A 20,674-nucleotide genomic window follows, 5' to 3' on the forward strand; every position below is an offset into this window, starting at 1 on the left:
TGTATTTTTTAGTAGAGACAGGGTTTCACTGTGTTAGCCAGGATGGTCTCGATCTCCTGACCTCGTGATCCGCCCGTCTCGGCCTCCCAAAGTGCTGTGATTACAGGCTTGAGCCACCGCGCCCGGCCTCCTGTGTCTTTTTTTTTTAAATATTTTGTAGCGACAGGGTCTCGCTATGTTGCCTAGGCTGGCCTCAAACTCCTAGGCTCAAGCAATCCTCCTGCTTCGGCCTCCCAAAGTGCTGGGTTTACAGGCATGAGCCATGGTGCCCGGACCCCTGTATTTTCTTTTTGAGGCCCAACTCAGGGCAGGGCAGGGCAGGGAGGAGGTGCCTGCTCTGTCCTGGCTGACTCAGGAAGAGCTGCTTCCCAGCAAAGGTGCCGCCAGGCGGGCACCTACTCCTTTACAAGTTTATGCATAAAACTGTGAGCTTCACTTGACTGTCAGCCAAGAGCTGCAAACAGCGGGCCCACGGTCTAGGACACTTTTCTTTGGTTTGCAGTGGTTTTTTTTTCTGTTTGTGCTCATGGTTAATTTGAATGTCTTTCAGGTGCACATGCTTTGCCACAGACCTCACCAACTCTATCGCCTTACACCCTGTCAGTTTCATATACTAGCCTTACCTTCCCTGCCCCTAACCTCACGTCCTTACAATGTAAGCTCAGTAAGCATGGGAGCTGCCTAAAGCTCTGTTGTCTCTATCTCCTAGAACTACGGCTGGCCCACAGATGCTGGAGCAATGCCGAATGAGTGAAGAAATGAATCTGCAGGGGGAGCTTAACAGGGAGGACTAACAACTAAACGGAGGGGCAATCCCTAGATCTGACTCCACTCACTAGTTCCAGTTCTTTCCCTGCTGCTGCCTGTACTAACAGGGAACACCAACACGCATCTGAATTCTCTCATCTTTCTCTGATGGGAAACAGCCAAAAGGCTGCCTACGCCTCTGGTAAGTGCTGAGAGCTGACTATGAAATGAGCAGGGGTCAGGAACTCAGGACAGCTGGATCCCAGGCCTAGCTCCATCACTAACAGCTCTGGGACCCGGAGAAAAGCACCTCCCTTCTAGTTCTTCTTCTGCAAAACAAAAGCCAGAAGCTGGCTGAGCCTGGCTCAGCCCTGTGGTCACTGAGGACGAAGCTCTGGCTGGGTCCCCAGGGAGCTGATCTTTCAGGCTTCTACCACCCACTCTCCTGACCACCCCAAGAGCTGTGTTATGCTAAAGAGCATGGAATGGCATCAAGAGACTGGGGAGATTCCCTGCCACCTGCCAGCAGTAGCCCCACGCTCAGAGCACACCTGGGCAGTGAGGCCCTCCAGTGAAGAGGGCAGGCAGGAGCAGAGGGGACACGCCCACTGACTTGGGAGGCAGGATCCTATCTGGATGGAGACCACAGAGTGACCCTGGCCACGTAGCCTTGTTATGCAACTGCCCTGGGCCTCTGTTCCCTATCGGTATGGTGGAGAAGAGAGCACCCACCTCATAGGGGAGTTTGGAATTTCATAAGATGATGGGTGCGAGTGTTTGGTGCAGTGCCAGGCATGCCTGGTATGCAGTAAGAGCTCATTAAACACGGGTTGGGAATTATGGTACAAATGGAGCAGGCCAGGTGGGGCCAGGCTGCAGGTCTCGCTGAAGCTTATCTCACTGAAGCTCCCCTCAATGGTTCTCAAGTCCTCTTTGAAAACACAGATGTCTGAGCTTCAACCCGGCCTTGCTAAGTCAGAATCTCTGGGGCAGGGCCTGCAGAATCTGAATTTGCAACCAGCTTCAGAGCCAAATCCACAGCTGAAGCTAAGGGGAGACTTGGGATGAGATTCCTGGAGGGCAAAGGAGAAACTGACAGATGCAGTGGGCTAGAGTTGTCCCTGCCACTGCCTGTCCCCTGAGGACCCACCGATGTCGGTGGCCAGCTGCTTGGCAGAGTGCGGGCTCAGCTCGGGGATCTGCAGGATAGCATCACAGTAGGTCTGCATCGTGGCTCTGGCGATTGAGCCCAGCCAGTTGTCAGCCATGTTGTCCAGCTCGGGCAATTCATCCCCTGAAAAGAAAAGGAGGTCACCAAGAAAAACGCAGAGCCTGCTGGGTGACCTGGCCTGCAGTAGCTGCTTGAATGCACCAAAGTGCCAGGAAGATTCTGGTCTCAACGGGAAACACAGGAAACCGAGAACAGTTACATCTTAGGGCCAGGTGCAGTAGCTCATGCCTGTAATCCCAGCACTTTGGGAGGCTGAGGTGGGCGGATCATTTGAGGTCAGAAGTTCGACACCAGCCGGGCCAACATGGCAAAACCCCATCTCTGCTAAAAATACAAAACTTAGCCAGGCGTGGTGGTGTGTGCCTGTAGGCCCAGCTACTCAGGAGGCTAAGGCAAGAATTGCTTGAACCCAGGAGGCGGAGGTTGCAGTGAGTCGAGATCATGCCACAACACTCCAGCCTGGGTGACACAGCAAGACTCTGTCTCAATAATAATAATAATACAGAATATAAAGTTACACACAAAATACCATCTGCTTACAGAGCAGAGCCAGAGGGCACAAGCGAAAGTGGAAATATCAGCGTGTTCCACAGTGGGATGTGGTTACAGATTTTTTCAAGTTGTGATATTGTTACAGATACAGCATCTGTACAAAAAGTACAAGTTAGAAGGTTTAAAAAAACAAAACAAAACAAAACAGGGCTTGGTGACAAATGAGCCCAAGGATAAGGTGTCATCTGGGGTTTCTACCCTGGAAACTGACAACTGGACTTGTAACATCTCCAGAAACGATCCCCGCTCACCCTGCTCAGGAGGAAATGGCAGCTTTCCAGCGTGCAATGCCAACTCTAAGGCAGAGTCCTCCTGAGTCACAAATGGCTCAAGATTCAGGGGGAGGGACATGATGTACTGCCCGATCTGAAACAAAAGAAAGTGCTGTTAGCCTGACATTGATATTTACGGGTTATTACTTTATGGGTACATTTGTGTAAAGGCAGAGAGACAAAATTGCTAGACCTCGGGTGATCCCAAGTCTGATCTTTCTAGTATGTGGTGATGCTTGTTATGGCAGTACCCTAAAGAAGAATCACTGGTAGTTTGCATATAGATTATTGATTCATCCTTCTTATAATGGCCCCAATATTTTTGAAATGCATTCAACACAATCTCTATCTCAAATGAACTAATGGATATCAAAATGCTTTGTAAAATTTGAAGCACTCTGTAAATATAAAAGTATTACTACTGTTCATAGGTGAAAAACCAGTAAGATACTAGTGTCAGAAAGTGTGGGCCCAAGCAATAATTCAAATCCTGTCTTCTGAGGCCAGACGCAGTGGCTCATGCCTGTAATCCCAGCACTTTGGGAGGCTGAGGCGGATGGATCACCTGAGGTCAGGAGTTCAAGACCAGCCTGGCCAGATGGTGAAGCCCCATCATACTAAAAGTACAAAAATTAGCCGGGCATGGTGGCAGGTGCCTGTAATCCCAGCTACTCGGGAGGCTGAGGCAGGAAAATCACTCGAACTCAGCGGGGGCGGAGGTTGCAGTGAGCTGAGATAATGCCATTGCACTGCAGCCTGGGCAGACTCTGTCTAAAAAAAAAAAAAAGAGAGAGAGAGACAGACTCTCTTTCAAAAAAAAAAAAAAAAAAAAAATCCTGTCTCCTGGATTTGGATCTGATTCTCTCCCTCCTAGATAATTTAACCAGAAGAAGAAAGGAATTCTGTTTGGAAAAAAAGCCATTTATAACTATAAATTAATTTGAAGAAAAAACTATATTGTTTTCATAATATAAACTCTTGAAACTAAAGATAGACAAAACCCTGGCTGATGGGGAATTGCAAAAGGTCATTTGCAATTGTCCTAAAAGACATTTAGGACATGCCCACGGTTAGCAGTCTTGGTTATGTGTTTGTCAGATACCCATGTGATGCCAAGAGTGTATTTCAGACCACTATTTCCTATTTCCATTATCATTCATTGTTTTTATCATTCATTCATTCATTCGTTTCCTATTTCTATTATCATTCATTAAGGTTAAGTATACGTTTTGTTTCAAAATAAGGGGGCTGACTTTTCAGGTTTCAAAAAGATAATATATGTTTTTAAAAGGTCTTTGAGCCTATTGTTGTTGTTTTTTTCCGGCTACATATTCATTCCATGACATTCCTGCCACTGATAATTAATTCTGTTAAGCTAAAAGTCAGGGGACTATCGAAGCAAGATCTTCTCAATCTGGCCTCACACATGTCTACGTCACAGCGGGCTCCTTTCAGGGTGTGGTGTCCAGAAGTTAACAGAGACTCGAAGATCTACCCAGCCCAGAGAACTACAGGATGATCATGCCCTTGTTTCCAAACATTCAATATGGTTTGGCTGTGTGAGTGTAAACATTCATGATTAGTTTGGTGTCCCTTTCTTTTTTTTTTTTTTTTTTTTTTGAGACAGAGTTTTGCTCTTGTTGCCCAGGCTGGAGTGCAATGGTGCGATCTCGGCTCACTGCAACCTCCGCCTCCTGGGTTCAAGCAATTCTCCTGCCTCAGCCTCCCGAGTAGCTGGGATTACAAGTGCCTACCACCACACCTGGTTAATTTTTTTTGTATTTTCAGTAGAGACGGGGTTTCACCACATTGGCCAGGCTGGTCTCCAACTCCTGACCTCAGGTGATCTGCCCGCCTCGGCCTCCCAAAGTGCTGGGATTATAGGCGTAAGCCACCACGCCCAGCCTGGTGTCCCTTTGTAAGAGATACACAGACAGTAAAATAAATCATTTTTTTCTTTGATGTACTCAGCATAATCTTTCACCCAAAGTAAGCAAGTGGCCACTTACCTCACTAATAACAACTACTGTAAATTTCAGCTTGAAGTGTTAACAAATTCATCATTTTTCCCCAAGGCTAGGGGAAGAAAAGGATGCTGATTTCTGGTGTTGGAATTTCTCCACACTATAATAATTCCTCTCAACAAGCCCTTCCTGAACACCTACTATATACAAAGACCCCAGACATACTCCTATATTTGGTATACCTTTCATCCGTAGCCATAAGCTTTTGGCTAAGTGCACAGACTCAGCTTTACCTTGCATATACATTGTTTTTAAATTTCAAAGCATTTTCTCCTATTTCATCTCTTTACAATGCTCACAGGATTCTGTGTGGGTGAGGGCTTTCACCAACAAGGCAAAGTATCATTTAGGTGAAAAATTTCAACAATCTGACACCTCTAACTTCAATCAATTAGCCTTAGACTGTAGGGATTGCTGGGGTTCCTAGATGGATCTCACGGTGCAGGATTCTCTCAGGAGTCTTGTCTCTATTCACTCTTTGGAAATCAATATGGAAAGGGCTGCTTATCATCCCGCCTGTGGATATTTGTCTACTATTCTCACATATGCAATCAATATTTCTTGATATTCTAGTTGGGTTAACTCAGTGACTTGGGAGAAATGAAAAATTTTGAGGTCAGACAGACTTGGGTTGGAGTTCTGGCTCTACCACTGTGAGGACCTGGGCAACTTAATCTATCAGGACCTTGGATCATCATTGCTGAAATGAGGATGACCTCATATTACTTCAAAAGGTTGTGGTGAGGGTAGAATTAATACGTGTGCTATGCACGTAAAGCAGCTGGTGTCCTAAGTCGCTGCTTCCTCCCTGCCCTACTCCCACTGTGAAGGAGGGCTGCCACACCCGTCGCACAGACATGATCTGGCACAGCCACTAAGCAACCTGGCATTGTCCTTACACACAGTACGTGTCCAATTAGGTGTTCCTTTCCTGGGTTCAGGTCATCAGCCTCCATACAACCCAGGAGGACAGCAGCAGGCAGGGAAGGGCCCAAGCCTGGAAACTCCTCCTAGCCCTCCTTCCCTTTGTAGACCCCAGTTTCTTCAGCCTTAGAATCAACTTGGTAGCCTCTCGGGTCCCTTCCAGCACCATCATTTTCTGAATCAATTTAGACTGCAAGCATACTATCTCCGTTCTAAAATCAGATCATTCAGCCAGGCACGGTGGCTCATGCCTATAAACTCAGCACTTGGGAGGCCAAGGTGGGCGGATCACTTGAGGTCAGGAGTTTGAGACCAGCCTGGTCAACATGGTGAAACCCCGTCTCTACCAAAAATACAAAAATTAGCCAGGTGTGGTGGTGAGTGCCTGTAATTCCAGCTACTCAGAAGGCTGAGGCAGGAGAATCACTTGAATCCAGGAGGTGAAAGTTGCAGTAAGCCAAGATAGCGCCACTGCACTCCAGCCTGGGTGACACAGCGAGACTCTATCTCAATAATAAATAAATAAATAAATAAAAATAAAATCAGATTATTCCCATTGGTTGTAAAGACCAATTCACATCTTAACAGTTTCATCAGTAGAGGGTATCAGGTGCCCTGGGAAACAGAAGGGAAATGACTGTTGTTTTAAACTTGATATTGCCCCAAATGAACAGAGAGCAGACAGCCAGCCACCTCACTGCATGCCAGTGGGACTGCCATGCACTTCTTGCAATTATACAACATGTACTTTTTTTTTTTTTTTTTTCCTGAGGCAGGGGGTTGCTGTGTCGCCCAGGCTGGAGTGCAGTGGTGCAATCACAGCTCACTGCAGCCTTGATCTCCTGGGCTCAAGCAATCCTCCCACCTCAGCACCCCAAGTAGCTGGGACCACAGGACACACCACCATGCCTGGATAATTTTTTACTTTTTTGTCGAGGCGGGGTCTCCCTACGTTGCCCAGACTGGTTTCAAACTTTTGGGCTCAAGCAATTATCTTGCCTCCACCTCCCAAAGTGCTGTGACTATAAGCATGAACCACCAGGCCCAGCCTAATATTTATAATACCTTTTAAATTCCTTTCTAATTATTTCAGCAGAGTCACAACTTACACATAGGGGTTGGATTCTAAGGCAAGAGCGTAAGGCAGAAATCACCTTGAAAAATCCCAGAAATCTCCCATTGTGTGAGGTGAGTGTGGTTTGGCACATATTACTCCTCTATAGTGTTTCTTGTGTGCACTGACATTTAAGAGCACCTGAGCTAGACTGCAGGAAGGAACGGAAAGAAAGGCCGTATGCAGGTGTATGCGTGACTGTCAATTCCCAGGGGTGAATGGGGAGGGCAGCAAGGACTCCATGTGCCCCCACTCCCCTGCATGGTTTATTCTGTTCTCTTTTAATATTCAGTCTCTATAATTGCAATTCTTCCGAAGACATTTGTTTGTTACTATGAAGTTAAACATGAAAGCACTCCGCACAGAGCCTGGCACATAGTAGGTGATCACTAAACGCTGCCTGAATTTGAATTCACAACCACAAACACACACTACTCTTCTGAAAGCCACAGAGAAGAATGTGGCCACCTGCCTCTTGACTTCCCAAGTCAGAATTTCCTATTAGACTCTCAGCTCTGGCACCCTTAGGTACTGGCCATCTCATATAGGGAGATAGTGAAGGGGTGAGAATGTGCCAGGGTCTGGAATCACCATGTGGCTCTGTTGCATCTTCTTAAAGTCCAGGATCTGGGTGCAGACTACCCTAAAGCACGGGCTATCCAAAAGGGTCAGATAACACCTATGAGGAAATGACTATCTATAAGGGCAAGAATCAAAAGACAAGGAAGGTCTGAAAGGCTTGGACTACCCCAGAGAAGCACACAGAAGCTCTTACGTTGCTGATGTACTCGAGAGGGGTGAGACTAAAGGCAGGCAGGTCATCCGTGAGGGTTTCTCCGATGCCAGCCGTGTTCCAGCTCTAGGGGTGGAAGGAGAGGACACAATCAGTACCTAGCAGCCAGGCAGCCGTGAAGACGCCACCCAGAAATACACAAAGAAGAACGTGGCCTTCCCCAGAGGCACTGTCTTTGGTCAGAACTGACCTTTGGAGCCTCCACCACTCAGCAGGCAGGGGCTTCTCTTCTTTAAAGCTTCACCTGGAAGCCCGCCAAACAGAGGCGATGGTTTCTCTGCATTCCTGCAGATCCATAAAATAGGAACTGCCACATTGGCTGAACTGTGGGGTGGGGACTGATCCCTTTTATTTATCTCGCTGAGATTGTGACAGGAGAAAGTCGGATATTTTTGGTCCAAGTTTCTCTGCGTAGCGGGGCCACTGTGTAGAGAGGTGCTGGGTGCAGGCAGCCTCACTACTTTATGGGTCCTTAGCACACTAAGGAGAACAGGGCTCCCTGAGGTCCCCCACAGAGGCCACGTGTCAATCCCTTATCTGGGAGGGAGGCCTAAGAGGCCTCTCTGGCTGCAGGAAGAGCCAAGCCTCATTGGCAATACTGCCTTACCTCAACTAAAGCTGCTGCTTTATTTCTCACCACCTTCTGGATCTGTTTCTCAACTGACCAGAACTCAGAGGGACGGGGATGGGATGGCACTTCCAAACCCCAACAGCTGCCCCTCTGGCCTCTCTGTGGTCCCCCTGTGTGAGGAGAACCTCGGCACCAACACGTGTTTCTTGCCATCTGGAGTGAAAACGTCTTCTGTGTTGCTGTGGGAGTCTTCCCAGCAGTCTGTACAGAGTCGGGGAAAGGACCCGTGCACATGTGCTCACAGACTGCAGCGTGGCACACCTTCACACAGAAATCTCGCTTCTTACTTCCAACCTGAGCCACTCTAAAGCCAGCCTGGAAAACAAGGCCCTTTCTGGCTGAACTCTGGGAGTGACTCTGGCGGTCATGTAGGAACTGCTATCTGCAGCCACCTGATGCCGGATCCGGTTGCCTGATCCTTTAAGTAGCATTCCGGGAAAGGAATGACCATGTCCACCCCTGGGCTCCCAGCCCAGGCTCAGCCTCGGCAGCCCTCCCCACGCTCTCTAGCGCCCACTCCATTCGGTCTCATTTTCTTTGATGTAAATGAGCTCTTTTCTTCCCCACCCCAGGTGCCCCCAACCCCTGTCCTACAGTTTTCTAGACTCTTTGTTCTTGCCTGAGAATGCTCTTTTGTCTCAAAAGAGCCTACTTTTTTTTCCAGCTAACTCCCAATCCACCAAGAAGGCACACGCCAACCATCCACATTTACCAAGTACCCAGGATGTTGAGCGTCTTGTGCTAGGCTTTGCAGAGAAGAGACAAAGAAATCTAAGATTTGCTCCTTGCTCTCTAGAAGGGAGCTACTTGGGGAAGCAAGGCCCCCCTACATACTCCCACCCTGTACACCCCCACACCTCCCATCCTGTCCTGGGCCCTCCCCTCTTCCCCCTGCAGACACATGAGTGCTGCCCCCCACTTCTAGAGCTCTCAGTATTGGAGGCAAGGAGCAAGAGCTCAGGGCGATTAGAGAAGCGGCTGGCCATAGGATGTATGTGGTACACAGAGGCAGAAAGAGGCTGGAGGGAGAAGGCGCAGCTTTAAACACCAGGCTAAGTAAAGGCTTTACCTTCAACAAGTAAATTGCAAGGGAAAAAAGAGAGAGAGAGGAAACTTACCATTCAAAAAAGACACAAAAGACATCCCAATAAATCTCAATGTGCAGGATCCTGGATCCTAGATCCTGACTCAAAGGGTTAAAATAAATTATGCCATTTATAAAACAACTGGAAATTTGAACACTGATGACATTAGGAATTCCTTTTCTTTTTCTTTTTTAGGGTTGATTGTGGTACTGTGATTATTTTTAGAGTCCTATTTCAGATGAGGGGGTATGTATGAAACAGGATGGCTAGGAGTGGATCATGGTTGGAGCAGGTGATGAGTATATGGAGTTCCTTATACTCTTCTTCCTACTGTGTATGCGTGAAAAGGCTTCTAAAAACAGACAATCAGACTTACCCTGGGGAGGGTTTTGAATGAGGAGAGATAAAACCAAAACAAAGTTTGTGAAGGTAAATACAGCAGCTCTGCAGAAAACTGGGGTGGGGGGCAGATGGAAAGCTCATAAACAGAGATGAGAACCCCCTGTGGAAACAGGTGGAGGACACAGAGAAAAGGAGAGGACAGCAATCCTTGGTGGTTTGTTGGCAAAGGAGTGCAGCAGGGAGCCGAGATGTCGACCGGCTGGAAAGCAGAGTGTGGGGAGAAGCAATTGCTTCCAGGAGACCAACAGCAGGTACTGATGTGCAGGGTGAAGACAAGCACTGCCGCCATCCATCCCAGGGACTGCAGCCTGGAGGCCCCAGGAAAGGCCTCAGAGAGGAGGCAGGAGGAGCCTGTTCAAAACATGAACAGACGGAGGAGAGCAGGAAAGAACAGCCAGAGTGGGAAAGAAGTTTGGAAGAAGGGCAAGACAGAGTGGCTTGAAATAGGGGGTGCTTAAAAAGCAGCAGAGGGCTGGGTGCGGTGGCTCACACCTGTAATCCCAACACTTTGAGAGGCTGAGGCGGGCAGATCACTTGAAGCCAGGAGTTTGAGACCAGCCTGGCCAACACGGTGAAACCCCATCTCTACTAAAAATACAAAAATTAGCCGGGTGTGGTGACGCTCGCCTGTAGTCCCAGATACTCGGGAGGCTGAGGCATGAGAAGTATCTGAACCCAGGAGGCGGAGGTTGCAGTGAGTGGAGATCACACCCCTGCACTCCAGCCTGGGCAACAGAGTGAGACTTTGTCTCAAAAAAAAAAAAAAGGCGGGGGGAGAGAAAGCAGCAGAGAATGTCACTTGAGGGCAATAGGGAAATGCTGCAGGTCATTTTTTAATTGTTCAAAATTTATTTAAAGCATCCTTCAAATGAGCTTTTCTATCCATCTGTCACCAGGTAAAATAGGTAAACTTCAATAATCTATTTTGAAATCAAATATAGTGTTGGTTTGTAGTCTTGGAATATAAAAGGGCAATAGAATTTACCAGCAAATGTTGAAAACAAACATTTGATGACCAGGGTTTAATTTTCAAATCCTTAAGGCCGGAGTGTTTGCCTTGGTATTGTGTGCTGGCGCTCTCGGAGCACTCCTCCTAATCTCCAAAGCCACCTGCACCCATTCCCAAGGGCCCGCGGTGCTGCGGTGAAGCCAGAACGAGGAGGTAGGACCAAGCACCCAGGAACTCCATCATAATGAACTCTGGAATGCAGAAGTAGGGGGAAAAGGACGGGGGAAGCACCAGCCCTGTTTAAATGTAGAACTAAACCGGGAAGCACTGAGGTTTCAGAACAGAAAGTCAGTACCGTCAGCTTTGACAAAATAAAAATAATACAAACAACCCAATCTGGAGGCCGGGGAGGGGACAGGAGAGAGACAAGGAAAGCTATCCCCTCGTCTTTCAGTGGATCATACGTATCAGTATCTGTCTGCAACGGAAACAGGATTAACAAAAAGCAGTGGCAACTCCAATCTCTTTCTAGTTTTCATAATCTTTTTTTCATAACTTTGGAGAGAGCTTCTGGGAAATGAGTATCTTTTGTGGAGAAGAAAAAAAAATCTCGAGCAGGCTTGGTGGCTCATGCCTGTAATCCCAGCACACTTTGGGAGTCCAAGGTGGGCGGATCACTTGAGATCAGGAGTTCAACACCAGCCTGGGCAACCTGGCGAAACCCTGTCTCTACCAAAAAGTACAAAAATTAGCCCGGAGTGGTGGCAGGTGCCTGTAGTCCCAGCTACTCGGGAGGCTGAGGCAGGAGGATCACTTGAACCCAGGAGGCAGAGGTTGTAGTGAGCCAAGATCATGCCACTGCACTCCAGCCTGGGTGACAGAGTGAGACTCAGTCTCGAAAAAAAAAAAAAAGAAAAAAAGAAAAGAAAAGAAAAATGTCTCAAGTTCAATAATTCCTTTGGTTTCATTCAGTGTCTCTTTTTTTTCTGGTTAAATTCACATAAAATTATATTGTGCATATCTTGTTTTTCTTAAAAACAGCGCTATAGTACAATTCCATTTCTTCCTATAGATCTATCTACTGATGGCCACTCAGCCTTTAACATGTATACGCATGCAGAGAGAGATGTCTGGGTTGCTGACACTGATTATTTCTCGATGGTGGGATCTTGAAGGTATTTATTAGATTTTTTTTTTTTTTGTATTTTCTTGTATTGCTTGAGTTTCTAAAAATAAATACCTATACAATTTTTATTTTTAAAAAATCAAGTAAGTCATTCTTCCTAAAAAATGAGAATCATAGAAAGGAAGAAAACTACCACTTATTATACATCTACTCTGTAGCCAGTGCGATGCTAAATTCTATCAATATACAAAATCTTACTTAATCCTCACCAATCTATATGAGAATTACTGTATCCCCATCACACAGATGAGGAAACGGAGGCTCAGAGAGGAAGGAATAACTCAGCCACGTGATGGCACCCGCCTCACTTCTGCTACATCTCTCCTCCACTTTATATTCCCTTCTGCGCTACTAATACAAAATCTGATTGAAATAGATCTCATGGCATTTTGCACAGAAAAATCATAAAGAGTGAAAATCACAAACTTCAAGGGTGGAAGGAACCTCATGATCATGTCATTTAACTGAGTCCTTTCACGGGTGGGAATCCTGACTCCCAGTGAGGGGGTGAGGCCTGACTGAGACCATGCAGGAGCCCTGGACTCCCAGCCTTGCAGGCTTTCTAGACGGTGGCAGAAAGCAGAGCATGTGTGATATTGCCAGATGAGTTCTTGTCATTTCGTAAAAAGATCTCTTGGTTATTAAAGGCCCATAACTGGAATCCAAATGACCTTGAAGGGTCAGTAAGATACATTAACCAGGGGACTGTCCCGCCCAGTAACCCAAAAGGAAAGTAACAAGATCTGGAGCAAGGAAAAGACAGCAAGTAGAGAAAATAGGACTAATACGCAATGCCTTGAAAAATAATTCGGACAACTAGAAAAGAGAAGAGGGTGTGAGGAAAGGAAGGTGACTCGATTGTAGAAACAGCCAAACAGAAAAGGTATCAAGGAAAGAAAGGAACAGAGCCCTCCAAAGCCCCCTCAAAAACACAAGATCCATTCTGATAAGGCACTCCCCTGAGTAAAGTTCCAGAACCAATTCTCCAGAAATGTTTCGCGTGGTGTGAAAATAATTCAATCTCAAAAGACAATTAGCTCTTCTGACCTGGTCTAACCTACGAAGCCGCACATAATCTCTCTTACTTCTCCGCTGCTCCAAATGGGGAAAGTTAATCAAGCAATTTTAATAATCCTGAGAACCTTCTGTGAATAAAGTATCAGAGTAACTACAATAAAGATAAGAAATTCATGCTAAGCAATGAGGTGAAATTGGAAAGTGGCTCTTTCCGGCTTGGGAGAGTTAAAGCGGGATCTTCCCAAAGCTCTTGGAACAGGGAGGGTTAAGCCCACACTCAATATGCTTGAGTTGGAGGCAGGACCCGGGGGAAACTGATGCGGTCAATGGGAAACTCACGTCCATCTTGGAAATGAGCAAGAGCTGTTGTTTGATGCGCAGGAACACGGAATCGAAAGCCAGCTGGTGGGCCTGCTGGTTAAGCCGAGTCAGCGCTGCTCGAGGTGCAGCCAGCAGGTTGTGATTGCTTGACCCTTTTTCCTAAGACAAGAAAATGCAAAAGGCAGTTGTTAGGCCCAAAACCCAACCCAAGTATTAGCTAGTTAACCATTTGGAAAACTCACAGGAGAATTGGGGGTTCTATGCAATAGTGGTTCCCAAACCTGGCTGTGCCCCCCTGTGGAACATGCTGAATTACAGATTCCCAAGCTCCACCCCAGAACTACTGCATCAGAGTTCACTGGGGTTGGAGCCCAGGAATCTGTATTTTAAATTCACTTTCCCAGGTGATTCTGATGCATTTGGGCTAACATGAGCTCACAGACTCTCAGTTTAGGAAAAGTTCACCTGTGACCATCCCTCAGGGATAGAGGAGGTAGGAAAGAAGGGGGAAGCAAGATCAGAAGCTTCACATATAAATCAGAGTGATGGACAGAGCCCTAATTCCCGGGGAGGTCTGGTCAAATACACTTGGTTGAAAGCCAGAGTATGTACAACCTCCATGAGTCCCAAGGAATTCCAAATCGCCTGAGAAAATACAGAGATAGAAAGTGTAACCTTAGTTTTGCTATTATAAATGAACCGATTACAACAGACATAAATCAGATTAGCAATAAAGATAAACAGAGTTGTTTTAACCTAATCACAGAAGCATGGATGAATGAGTTTACAGAATTGCTTTAAGAAGTGTTTGTCAAGCTCAATGCAGCCAGTTGATGGGTCAAGGTGCAAAGAGATGGGGAGGCCCTGGGAGAATAGCACTGAAGCCTCACACACGTCCAGGCCCCCTGTGCAGTTCACTCCAGAGCTCTAGGCCCTGGATAATTTTCTACTGCATCTGGCCAGGCAGGGTGGCTCACACCTGTAATCCCAGCACTTTGGGAGGCTGAGATGGGCAGATCACCTGAGGTCAGGAGTTCGAGGCCAGCCTGACCAATATAGTGAAACCCTGTCTCTACTAAAAATACAAAAATTAGCCAGATGTGGTGGCGCATGCCTATAATCCCAGCTACTCAGGAGGCTGAGGCAGGAGAAATGCTTGCAGCTGGGAGGCGGAGGTTGCAGTGATCCAAGATCGTGCCACTGCACTCCAGCCTAGGTGACAGAGTGAGACTCCATCTCAAAAAAAATTTTTTTTCTACTGCATCTGGTGCTCCAGGAACAGCAATGTCTCCTCTGTCTATCACCAAGAGTGAAGTTAAAGCCAGACCAGTGAGGGAGGGGGATGGTTCTGCAAAGGATGTCCATGGTCTTCTTATAACCCTGGAGGCCACTCCCTGGGAGTTGTGTGAGTCATTCCATTTGTTAGGAAGTTCTCCTGTCCCTGGACCCCAAGAGGCCCAAAGCTCAAAGTCAAGGGCAGCTTTATGGCAGGCAAACTAAGAGTTTAAAGAAAAACACCAGGAGGGAACACCAATCCCCAAGTCCTCATGGTCCCATGTGGAAGCACTTATACTTGGGTAGACTCCTGGTGACTCTGCAGCCTGGCTCCTCCCTTGGGAAAGAGGAGTGACTTCTCTTGCTCCTCCTGGTATCCTGGGTTGGGGTCCTCTATTACAGGTCTGCCTGCCAAAAAGCAGTACACATCTGGTTCCCTCTCAGGAGGCTGACCCTGAACAGGGCCAGGGGCTATCCAGCTCTGCCTGACTGGCTGACAAGTTTCATTCTGGGGTGAATTACAGCAAGTCCCCCTAGCCACAGATCTAAGCCCACATTCTCTTTTTTCCTTTTTTTTGAGATGGAGTCTCACTCTGTCACCCACGCTGGAGTGTAGTGGCACCATATTAGCTCACTGTAACCTGTGCCTCCCTGGTTCAAGTGATACTCCCACCACTGCCTCCCAAGTAGCTGGAACTACAGGCGCATGCCACCACACCTGGCTAATTTTTGTATTTTTCGTAGAGACTGGGTTTCACCATGTTGGCCAGACTGGCCTCAAACTCCTGACCTCAGGTGATCCAACCACCTCGGCCTCCCAAAGTGCTGGGATTACAGGTGTGAGCCACTGCATCCGGCCTAAAGCCACACTCTCTAACCTGGCTTTTATCAGTAATAAAGATGCATCTCTTCTAACTTCTACATCTGTATCACAATGGGTTTCAAGTTTAATATATTAGCTCCTTAAAATCTCAACATAAATGAGACAGAGAAGTAGTAGCAGGGTACATCACAGCCCAGGGCCAAACACAGGGCCCGCCTGTATCCTGGAAAGGGAGAGGGGGAGTGATGAGAGGAAGCCTTTCATTTGCAAGAATGCCATCTATTTGGTCTCATACCTTGAGGGTATAAAGTATTTCCATTAAACTGGCATATTCAGCAGGGTTATCTTTCTGGAGGTAATTATATTCTTGCCATGGGTTCTTGGCAGAGCTCTTCTTGTCTGTCAGGATGCTCTCCTGAAAACCAGCCAGGCTCCGGGGGCTGCAGGAATCAGATAGATACTTCCCAGCGGTGGACAAAATCCTGTAATGAAAGGAATGACCATTATACCCTGAGCTATATGCATGGAACTTTCTTCTTGGAGCAGTCAGATTGCCCTTACTAAATTTTAAGATATCCTCATGAGACAGACTGAATTAAGGTCCAGTTTATAAGGCAATGAAAGGATGCCCTTCATCATTGAGGAGTGAGCTGGACCTCAGGTGCACAATAAAAAACCCAGTGTTTTTATTCCTGCTTAACACTCACAGTGCCAGAACATGCCATCTCCCTAATATGACCAACAGCCTACATAGGGGCAGCTCTCAGTTTAGTCTGGAACACTGTGCACCTTCTGTGGAGACTTTTCGTGCTATATGAGCATCAGGGTGTAGAACAGTCAAACGCCAGGGTGGGCCACCAGCACCACCATCAGAGAGACCGCCGGGCAGGACAGCAACTGGCTGGCTCCTGGAGAACAGTGACAGCAGCTCGTTGCACGCCTCTTTACCCATGGGACCCGCCTGTCCTATATGCCGAGCTTGCGTGGTGTTTGTGTTCGGTGGCACAGGGAGGTTTATTTTTGTGGTTTAGGTGTTACAGAGAGAACTATTGAGGCTGGCACTTTCCAAACTCTTTGAGAAAGACAAACGCCTAGAGGAGGTTCCATATGATAATCCACCCCTTGTACTGCTGGGGAAGTGGAATCTTAACCTCCACCCTGTTTTCCTGAGCCCAACTTTACCACCCATCCTACCCGTCTAAATATGTACAGAATTACATGAACGTTTGTAACTAGGAGAACCGCATTAAGACATATCCCAAATGTGGCTAATTCCCTGCCTTCTCCTTTACTGTAATTTCTTATGAAAACATTGCTTTGGACATACCAGTTTTTAGGATGCACTCACTATTTCAAAAACAGATCCTTGAGTTGGTCAACAAATGCCTGTACTTGCAAATAAATCCCAGCGATAGGATCTTCCTCAGGAGCCACTGCTGACATAAGCAGCTACCTGCCTCTGCCATTAAGGTCAAGTTAATTCTTCCTGTTGCTTGAGCCAACCAGTAACTTTGGTTGGGTCTCTTATCTGTCAAACTGTGGACTGTCTCTGCCATTGCTTTACTTCTAATCTTCACTAGTTCTTTGCCTGGATCGCAGCAGGCTTCCAACTAACTGGTTTCCCTTCCTCTAGTCCTTGAAGTTCTACTTAATCTGTCCTCCTAAGGGTCAGCAGAATGATCTTCCCAGAAGGCAAATCTGATTTTGGCTTTTTCCCAAAGATAGTGCATCACAGGGGCATTAGAAAGGCCTGGCAGAGGAGAGGCCTTAGGGACCCCGGGAGGTTTCAGCCCTCTGCCCCATCAACCAATGGCAGAGCTCCCAAAGGGCTCTTGCTTCTGTTCTGCATTTAACACATGCTGTCTCATTTCCCTCCAACTGGATGGTGAGGACAAAACATGGAGTGTTCTTCATCTGTGAATTACTAGCACTAGCACGGCGCCTGGTATGTGGCAGGAGCTCTACAACTATTGAAGGACGGGTGACCCGGGCTTTGGTGACCAGGTCTTTGGGGGACAGTTCAATGAGACAGTCAGGTTTTGGAAATCTAGTATAAATTTACAAGTTCCATGGCTGAGAAGTGGGCAATAACTCGTTATAGTTGAGGGAACCAATGGAATTGTAATGCTCCCTCCTCTGTGCACACTGTGTTCTCTTGGCACAGCAATCAGCATATTGGCACATGCTGGATGCTCCCATTAATCTCTAAGCTCTTTGAGGACAAGGATTGAGTCTAATTATCTGATATCCCCAAGACCTGGCTTAGAGCCCAGGGAAGCTGTGGCCCAGTGGGAAGGGAGGTAGGCGTAAGTAAAGTGGGAGACAGAGGTGAGTGGGGCGAGAGATAGGGGCGAGTGGGGTGGGAGGTAGGCGGCGAGTGGGGCGGGAGGTAGGGGCCGAGTGGGGCGGGAGGTAGGGGCGAGTGGGGCAGGAGGCGGGGCAGGAGGTAGGGGCAAGTTGCTGAGGAAGGTCTGTGCTCTTCGTTGGCCATTTCTTCTCACGATTCTTTGTTTTCCGTCATTTCTGAGACCACCAGCTGTCTTTAGTCCAAGATTTTTTGTGATGGTTCTCCTTATGGGGAAAGGCTCACAGCAGGATACAGTGGGAGCAGCTGCTGCTGTTCCTACTCGCTCCTGAATGCCCAGCACAGAAATTGTGTGACTTTCAGGAGTGAATAAAACTGAAGTGCCACAGGCATACAATGGAGTATGTGTAAATAATGTAAATGAAGTAAATGGTAATTCCTAGGACACAGATTTTCCTCAATCTCTTAATGAAGTCAAGTATTACATTCTGAAGGGTAAGGAGAGACTGGTTAGGAGCACGAATGGGGACACAATAGATAAAAGATGGGCCTCTCTCGGCTGTATTTTGCAGCCCAGAGAGGCTGAAAGCCTGGCTGAGCTTCAAGTCAAGAACAGCCTGGGTGTATCCAAGGGAGTTTCTGAAGGAGATGATGTCATCCTGGAAGCACTAAGCCTGGAAAGGGACAGTCACCATCTGTGTTCCTGGCTGAAAGGCTGCACAGTGTGTGTGGCAGGCGCCTGTAAAGCTTATCTTATCTCCCCATCAATCTCACCTGCAGCACCTAGACTCCTACCAAGGACCACTCCCCACCAACAGGCGGGTGGCAGAGGCAACAGGTCAGAATGCGCTGGGCTGCTCCAGTGACAAGATTGACATTGGCCACCCAGCTCTTATGATCACTTATTTGCGGAAAGGAATCATTTTGTGATTTACGGGCCGAGTAAAGCAAGGCCGAGCTGAAATCTCATCTGAGAGATTTCTCTCATCCTGGGCAGCTTGGGCGAGATATAGGGAGATTGCTACGGCTCCTCTGTATTTTCCTAGGGCCCACTACTTACTTTTGGAACAGTGGTGCTTTCATTTCACTTTGTACCACTGCTAAAAATTCCATCACCCAGAGATTACTTTAGGGCAATAAAGAATCACCCAAGAAGGAGGTTAAGGAATTGCTGCTGGTCCCTCAAACAACTATATCAAGCAGACTTCTTCCCCTTTACTCCTAAGGAACAGAGGCATCAGCCATACCGAGGGAATCGAGAGATTTCATTGAAAGGAACAAAGAAAGAAATGTGGGAAACCAGAACCCCTTGAAGGGAAAAACTGTCTGAAGGAGGTCACCTCAGGGCAACATAAAAGCCCTGGCAGGTATGAGATGAGAGGAAGAGAGTAGAACAAGCTTTTCCAGGGCAGACCCCAGAGACTCCCCTTCGACAAATAGCCCTTCAGCAGCACGGAATTTGACTGCAAGACCCAGAAGACAGGCTGCCTAAGTTCACCCCGATCCTGAAGGCTGGCCCAAGGGACTTCACCACCACTTGTCACACCGTTTCTACACGGAAATTTATTTTCAGTCCCAACAACTAATTTATAAACTTGCAGTCGGAACCCGGCCCATTCCTAATTTGGAGACAAGATGTACTGTTTCCTCATTTAGGCTGAAACCAACATATCAAACCAAAATTACGTGACCCCTGCCAAACAGGACAAAGCCTTGCCCTTTTTAGGTGCTCAGTAAAGTTTAATGATGACAATCATGACACGCTGTATCTAGGTACAGACAGCCCTCCAGCCCTGTGGCCTTCAGATCTGCCATATGCTGTCCTTGCTGTACTGTGTACTAGACCAAGCTCGTGCTGATCAGGAACCCCAGGGTCTAGAGGACAATGACTCCTCTGTCCTACCTGTTGGCTAGCTGTTGCTCGAAGTCCCCACAATGCCGCAAAAGCTCTCCGCAGGTGGCCATTATCCTAAACAAAACAAAAAGCATTTCAAGTTCAAGTAACTGGAATGCTGACCTTTACTGGACAAACATTTGTCTTATTCATAAAAATCCTAACTATTTGCTCCTTTGGGTAGTTCTCGTTCTGGGAAAGCCGTTAAACATTTGCTGGCCTGAAATGTTTCATTCATTAGTCATTAATGTAAAAAGAAAATGCTGGTCCCTTCCAATAACCTCCACTGTCAATGGCATCTCTGCTACGAAAGCACAGTTCTATCCATGGGTCCCTCAAATAATTTTACATTTCCAAAATACTCAGATTTGTCCTTGAGAAAAACAGGGTAGAGATACTTTATATCTAAAATTTATTATTTATTTACTTATTTTTGCAACTGAGTCTTGCTCTGTCACCCAGGCTGGAGTGCAATGGCGTGATCTCGGCTCACCTCAACCTCTGTCTCCCAGGTTCAAACGATTCTCCTGCCTCAGCCTCCCAAGTAGCTGGGATTAGAGGCACCCGCCACCACTCCTGGCTAATTTTTGTATTTTTAGTAGACACGGGGTTTCACTATGTTGGCCAGGCTGCTCTCAAACTCCCGACCTTAAGTGATCTGCCTGCCTTGGCCTCCCAAAATGCTGGGATTATAGGAGTGAGTCACCACACCCTGCCTGTATCTAAAATAAAAAAATTTTTTTAAATGCATTACTTAATATTTGTTAGATGCCTGTTAGTTGCCAGACATAGAAAATGTTTTGGTACTAGAAGTATCTTTCCCTGATGATATGAAAGGCAGATGAAGATGAATCCATTTGTTTCTCAGAGATAAGCCCAAATGACCATCATATCCGTATTGAATGATCCTTTAATTTTCAAGTCATTTTATGCCAAGCCTCAAACTCCCAGCTGCTGAGTCCTTCAACACCAAGCTCATAATATCAGGACAAATCCAAGGATTAAAAACATCATAAGTCTAGTTAACTTTTAACTTTCTCTAAAAGTGCCCATCATCACCAGGGTATCTAGGCATTCCATCATAAGAAAAGTTTATGAGAAACTAAAATATGCCACTTCCCTTAAGTGC

General features: G+C 46.9%; 1 protein-coding gene across 1 annotated transcript in view; it reads right to left on the bottom strand.

Annotated features, from left to right (window-relative positions):
- The window catches only part of COG7 (component of oligomeric golgi complex 7), a 64,900-nt gene that overhangs the window by 2,109 nt on the left and 42,117 nt on the right, over positions 1-20,674 (bottom strand). Inside the window, exons 11-16 of the mRNA XM_023189324.2 lie at positions 19,555-19,620; positions 15,642-15,828; positions 13,267-13,407; positions 7,640-7,723; positions 2,782-2,896; positions 1,898-2,041 (exon numbers count right to left, since the gene is read on the bottom strand). Of these exons, the coding sequence (XP_023045092.1) occupies positions 1,898-2,041; positions 2,782-2,896; positions 7,640-7,723; positions 13,267-13,407; positions 15,642-15,828; positions 19,555-19,620 (737 nt within the window). The remainder of the gene's footprint in view (positions 1-1,897; positions 2,042-2,781; positions 2,897-7,639; positions 7,724-13,266; positions 13,408-15,641; positions 15,829-19,554; positions 19,621-20,674) is intronic.

This window comes from Piliocolobus tephrosceles, chromosome 17 (assembly GCF_002776525.5).
Source record: "Piliocolobus tephrosceles isolate RC106 chromosome 17, ASM277652v3, whole genome shotgun sequence".
Lineage (NCBI taxonomy): Eukaryota > Metazoa > Chordata > Mammalia > Primates > Cercopithecidae > Piliocolobus > Piliocolobus tephrosceles.